Consider the following 6616-nt stretch of genomic DNA (forward strand, 5'->3'; position numbering starts at 1 on the left):
GGAGGAGGAGGGGGAGAGGAGGAGGAGAGGAGGAGGGCACACTGGGAGGAGGACAACACACTGGAAGGAGGAGGAGGACAACACAAGGAGGAGGACAACACCAGGAGAAGTCAGTTAGCAGGAGGACAACACAAAGGGAGGAGGAGGACACAGGGTGGACAACACCAGGAGGACAACACAAGGACAAGGAGAACACCAGGAGGACAACACAAGGACAAGGAGAACAGAGAACACCAGGAGGACAACACAAGGACAAGGAGAACACCAGGAGGACAACACAAGGAGGAGACGTCACAGTTGTCTAGGGTCAGATTTACCTTTGAAAGAGGTGGAGACTCGCTGGCCGAGGGGGTGTAGCGGAGAGGAGGTGAGGGTGGGGAAAGGGGAGGCGGGGTGACAGGAGCTCTGGCGGGGGAGGTCTCAGGGGAGGCCTCGGTGGAGAAGGGGGACTGCCTCAGACGGATGGCGAGGTCGTCCAAGGGCCTGGAGGAGCAGGGAGGAGGCCTTAGAGTCCGACCCATGCCCCTTTGGGAGGCGGGAGGAGGGCTCGGGGAGGGGAGGTGCAGGAGAGAGGAGGCAGGTGAGGAGGAGGTCATCAGCGCCATCACCTCCATGTCCAAAGAGGGGTCCAGTTCCAGCACAGGGCTCACTGGCTCCTCCTCCTCCGCATCCGATTGGTCCTGCTCAGCACCCTCCCTCGCCTCCTCCACCTCCTCTTCATCCATCTTACCAGTCACACCCTTTCCCTGCTCCTCCCTCTCTTCCTCGTCCTCTGCATCCTGCCTCTCCCTCATTGGCTGTTGCCCAGCAACTACCTCAGGAGTGGCTACCATGTCTGTTGCTATAGGCTCCAATGGTTCAGGAGGCTCCTCCTCCTCATCTTTTCTCTCTGAAGGCTCAGCATGTGATTGGTTCTTATCTTTGGTGGGTTCTGTTGCCGCAGCAACAGGCTCAAACTGGCTCTGTGATTGGCTGTCATCTTTTACTGATGCCACATGACAGGGAAGCGAATTGTCCTCTTGCTCCGCCTCCCCAGTCACAGCTTCCACTTGATTGGTAGGTTTGTCTTCCAGGGGGCGGTCCTCCAGGGGAGGGGAGGGAGGAGACAGGGTGTAGGGGAGTAAGGCAGTCCTGTGAGGAGACACCTCCAGAGAGCCAGCTCTGGCAGGAGGAGGAGATGGTGGTGAGGAAAGGGGGGAGGCAGGAGGTGAGGATGAGGGAGAGCAGGAGAGCTGTAAGGCAGAGTATGGTGCAGTGGGTTGTGGGGAGGGAGGAGCTGGCTGTGGGAGGAGGGGGGAGGCGGTCAGGACAGACCCTGCAGGGAGACAGAGAGAGGTGAGCATCATGTACCTGAACTCAACATCATCACAGGTGTGAATCAGTGCAGACGCCTCCTACCTGCAGGAGGACGGTTTGAGCTGCTATGCCGATCCTCCTCCTCCTTCTCCTCCTCTTCCTGCTCCTGTTCTCCTCCTCTCTCTGTTCTCTCAACAGACTCTTCTTCTTCTGGACTCTCCTTTACTGTCCGGTGAGGCTCCTCCTGCTGTGGAACTACTCTCAGCATCTCCTCCTCCTCCTTCTCTTCAGTCTTCTCCTTCTGCTCCTCCTCCATGCTGATGTCTACAGGAAGAGTAAGACGTTACACACGGTAACTCGTACTGCCACCTCGCCGCCGTACGCCTCCCTGAACCCGTCAGGTTTCATGTCAGTGAAAACATGGATGCTTCACACACAGAAGATCTATACAATCAGCACAGTTTCAAGATTAGAGTCACCAATTCAGTATCTGACCAAATGATGATGTCACAGTCAAGCTGACCTTTGACCTTTTGGCCATCATTATTTTATCCTGTTAGACATTTGTGTCAAGTTTGGTCAGAATTAGTGAATGAATTCTTGAGTTATGGACAAAAACATGTTTTGTGAGGTCACTTTGACACCAAATTCTGATCAGTCCATCGTTGACTCCAAGTGGACGTTTGTGCCTAATTTGAAGAAATTCGCTCAAGGTGTTCTTGAGATAGTGTGTTCATGAGAAAGAAACAGACACAAAAGCCCTTTTTAAATAGGAGTTGTGCAAATTTGCAGGAAAGCCCAATCAGTCTTTTTTCAGCATTGGCAGTATAAAAACAAAATCGGGGAGTGCAGCAAAATGCCGCCTACCTACTTTTGTTTATACTTTGCTTTTTTGGGGCAATGGGGGGCGAGAGCAAGTAACAAAACGTGTAGCTTAGCATGTGACGTACTCCGAGGGAAGCTAGTCAGTCCTTCGGCGATTCTCTCGTAAGTCGGCCCAGTTCTTCACCGTCCCTGTCATCTTTGTTTGCGAGGACAAGGAGGGCGCGCAATTCCTTGTCTCCCCAGTTGCTCATCTTTACAGTGTCTGTCAGGTTTGTGTTTCCCTCTTGCTACTAGCTGCTCGCTAATTCCTGCTATCAGCTGTTTCCTGTTTATCCACCGCCAGTGGCTCGCACGGGCAGCATCATCAACAGCTCCTCCCACAAGTCATCAACAGTCCCTGCCGTGGCAGAAGGGCACCTCTGTCTTTTAAACTAAAAAGGGTTGCACTAATATGTCTACCCTACGAGGTGGAAAATTGGGCACCTCGGATCAACTCGCCAATCCGGCTTTGTGTGTCTAAACGCTCGCAGCTTGCCGGCCAAACGGCCCAACATGCGCAGAAAATCAACGCCTCCGCCCGCACAAGCATACTCGTAATGTCCGTAGAAAATCCCCGCGATGTGAAAAATACATGCCGAACAGTCACTGGTGCGCGGAGCGGAGTCCGCACGGTCGTAAAATCTGAGCTTGCGGACGTCCGCTTTGAGTCCGCGCGGACCTCCGCGGAATCCGTTCCGCATATGTTCTGCCCGAGTATGTTCAGGCCGAGCGGTGAACAAACCAAACAACACAATGTCAGGAGAAATTGAAAAGATATGCCGTCTATGTAAAGTCAACCGGGGCGATGACCTCGTTCATCGGCGATTTCACTAGATGGCGATAGGACGATAGGATATGGACAAGATGGCCCGACTCTAGCTCTTATCACACTGATGTTTGTGTGTTCATTTTTCTGATAGGTTTGGTTTTAATTAGATGCTATAAAAAGGGTGTGTGACATCATGACTGACAGCTGTGTGTGCCAATCAGTTTGCTCACAATCAATGGTGCTGCTTGTGCTTGGCTGGGAGGGTGTATGGGTGGGAGGAAACCAAGGAGATCACTACTGTGCAGCTCCAAATGTCACCACCAGAGCAAGCTGGCAGCAGCCCTATGCGAGATATTTGGCTCCGTTTTTGAACAATGGGGAGGAAGTGGAAACGCACCGTCCATCTTTACATACGCTCAGTGATAACAACATAAACAAATGATAACATGAATGAATGATAACAACAAAAATAAAAAATAAATACGTTCCAGAAACTATATGAAATCTGCACGTTGGAGTCGCAGCAACTGATGTCTCATTTTCACTGCGGGATTCAACTTGACTCACTTTTGGTACCAGGTTCTTCTCTCTATGTGGTTGTCCAATGTGCACAGCATAGTGCACTAAGTATACATAGTGTACAGCATAGTGCACTTAGTGTACATAGTGTAGCAGAGCTGTACCGTACCATGCAGTAGAAATGCGGTGTAACTGTTTTATTACTAACTTTCCACTGTCTCTGCTAAATATATCACATATTTTTTATAGTAAATATCGATGTCTCCCTGATACTCACCCACTGTGGCTGCAGACTCTGTTTCTGTCGTGTGTTGCTGAGGACTGGAAACAGAGTGGCATCCAGGACCACGACCAGCATCAAGCTGCACAGGGCTTGTAGGACCAAAACTTGGGCTGGTTTCAGACTGCCCACGGATGGCAAGAACAGGTCTAACTGAACCAGGACCAGGGCTAGCCTCACAACTAAAAGGTCTATCGGGTCCAGGACTGGGACTAGCCTCTGGCTGCATAGAGCTGGTAGGTCTAGGATTAACTTGCGTATCACCTGATTGCAGGGGGCTGCAAACAGGACCAGCAACTGGGCTACTGTGCACAGAGTTAGCTTGAGCTTGTGGAGCATGAGGAGGGCTACTCTGTGAGGGGGCAGAGAGTGGGGAACTAGCGGGTATTTTACTAATGTGGCTAGTACTAGGCATCACAGTGTTATCCTGAGTGGGACTAGAATGGACAAGGCTAGCATGGCTCTGACTAGCCAAAGTGGAAGTAGCATCAACAGGGGTCGCTGGTCTTTGATACAAGGGGCTTGCCGATGCAGTGTTTTCTTGGCTTTCAACAACAGACCTTTTGGGGGTAGGGAGAGGACTAGCTGGGGACTGGCTACCCTGGATCAGACTAGCCTGGTTTGGACTAACAGCAGGTGAGTCATATGACTGGGAACTGGCAGGTGCTGGGCTTGTCTGCCTAATACTGTCTGTGGGTTTAACAAGACCAGAACTGAGTTGAACCACAGTGGGAAGAACACAGCTCCGGATTATGGAACTGGCCCCCATGTCCACATTAAGTCTTGAACTAGCCAAAGTGGGGCTTAGCTGTGCCACAGTTAGGCCAGAACTGGTTCCAGTGTCGGAAGCTGGGGTATAATGGGGGCTACCTCTGGGGCTACGATACTCTTCACTGGCCTGAGCTGGACTGTAAGGTGGGCTAACACAAGCAACAGCAGAATGTGCAGGGCTACTGTATGCCATGCTAGCTAATGAGGGAGTCTGTCTTTGGACTGGGCCTGAGTGGGCACTACAAGAGGTGCTTTGTTTGTGAACAGGACTAGCTTGACCAGCAGGACTAGACCTAGGTGGACTGTGGCTGACATCAGTTATGCTAGCAGACGGGGAATTTGTCTGGCCACTATGGCTCAGACTGTGGCTGATAGAGCTACTAGCTGGGCTAGTATCAGCTGACCGACAGTGTGGAGGACTAAAGCTAGTTGGAGATGGCAGGGGGCCCGTCTGGACTGCAGATGGAGAAGAATTGCAGGTGGTCGGGACATGTGAGGGATCAGACTGACCAGGAAGTGTGGGACTTGCCTGAGCGTCTACAAAACTACAAACAGCGGCACTGGTTCTCTCTGGAACATGCATGGAGCCCATCAGACTGTACCCACTGTTAGCTTCTGTGTGGACTGGGCTAACATGAGTAGGGCTTCTATGAATTATATTGTCCAGAATAGGGGTTGGGTGGCCAGGACTAGTTTCTGAGTGAATTAAATGACCGTGGTGGTTGACTTGTGCCTCCATCTCTTCATCCTGACATGAGATGGGATGGACAGATCTAGCCAGTACTGCTGGTGGGCTAGCTGGTTGCTTTGCGGATCTGACAGGTAGTGCCAAGGGGCCAATCGGTTGCACTGGTAGCGTTACAGGGCTAGGTGGTTGTGTTGAGAGGCTAGTCTCTGTAGCTACAGGGCTGACGTGGGCAGGGATAGTCTCCACTGCCATGGGGCTAGAACAGGCCTGAATAGAGCTGGCAGGGCTCATAGGCATCCGACTGGCATGTTTGGGGCTAGCACTAGCTGAGCTATTTTGGATATGTATGGGGCTGGTTTTACCTTCAATAGCTTCTGTGCAACGTGATGGGCTGTCACAAGAAGGACTCTGATGACTGTAGCTAGCTGGGAGGGGAATTTCCTCCATTTCATTAGCACAAGGTGAGCAAGTTAGGCTACTGTGTTCCATTGAAGTGCTAAGGTGAACAAGGCTTTCTGGTGTGCACATGGCAGGACCGTGATGGGGGCTAGAGTGGTCAGGGCTAAGCACGCTACTCTGAACAGGACCACACTGGTTTGGGAGTTTGCCATCTGTGCCATGGCTATCAGGGGGCACTGTGGATAGGTCAGGTGTGGGGCTAAGAGGGGTAGGGCTACTTTCCAGTGTTTGGCCATCAAGGTTAGGAATCAGCTTCACTGGGCTATGCTCCAAAGATGTCGGCTCTGTAGTACTGGTTTGCGTGCATTCCTTTGTGACTCTTGACTGAGCAGCAAGCTGAGAAGGAAGTAAGCTTAGCTGCAAAGGCCTAAAAGGCTGTGTAGAGTGAGCCTGTACTGGGCTAGCAGGCTGTGACAGACTACACTGTGTGGCTCTGAGTGAGGATGGTGATGGGCTACATGGAGCTGAAAAGGGCCTTGGTAAGGCATGTCTCCTTGCTGTCTTGGTGGGCCTACGGCAGACTGTTGAGAGTTCCTGGTCCAGTGTAGAAATGTCCTGTGCAGAAATGTCCTGTGCAGGCGCACATTGCAGCTCAGCAGGGCTGCTTGATCCAGGGCTCTCCTGGTCCAGTGTATGTTCAGCATCCTGTGTGGGACTCTGTGGAGGTGATGTGCCAACTTGTGCAGAACTATGTGGCGTAGGACTGTGCTGAGGCTGTATGATGATGTTTGTAGGACCACATGGTCGATCAAACAGTGTCTGTGTAGGGTTGTCTTGCACCTGACTGTGTGGTGAAGGGCTTTGCTCAGGCTCTGCAGGCCCTAGCTGAACCTGGGTAGGACGAAGCCCTACTTGGGATGGTGTCTGTGGTGGTGGGCTGTGCAGAGAATGTGCATGGCTACAAGACATGGGACTACCCTGTGTTGGACTCTGCTGAGATTCTGTGGCCAAAAGCTGATCCTGTGTGGAA

At 51.9% G+C, this 6616-nt stretch overlaps 1 protein-coding gene across 10 annotated transcripts in view; it reads right to left on the reverse strand.

The window, feature by feature from the left end:
- The window catches only part of LOC126387536 (histone-lysine N-methyltransferase 2C-like), a 62871-nt gene extending 56261 nt beyond the window's left edge, over nt 1–6610 (reverse strand). For all 10 annotated transcript variants that reach the window (XM_050040050.1, XM_050040052.1, XM_050040049.1 and 7 more), the window contains exons 1-3: nt 3726–6610; nt 1399–1620; nt 318–1315 (exon numbers count right to left, since the gene is read on the reverse strand). In XM_050040050.1, coding sequence (XP_049896007.1) covers nt 318–1315; nt 1399–1620; nt 3726–6555 — 4050 coding nt within the window. In that variant the 5' untranslated portion in view covers nt 6556–6610. The remainder of the gene's footprint in view (nt 1–317; nt 1316–1398; nt 1621–3725) is intronic.
- Between the last annotated feature and the right edge of the window lie 6 nt (nt 6611–6616).

Source organism: Epinephelus moara, unplaced genomic scaffold (genome assembly GCF_006386435.1).
Source record: "Epinephelus moara isolate mb unplaced genomic scaffold, YSFRI_EMoa_1.0 scaffold698, whole genome shotgun sequence".
NCBI classification, from domain to species: Eukaryota; Metazoa; Chordata; class Actinopteri; order Perciformes; family Serranidae; genus Epinephelus; species Epinephelus moara.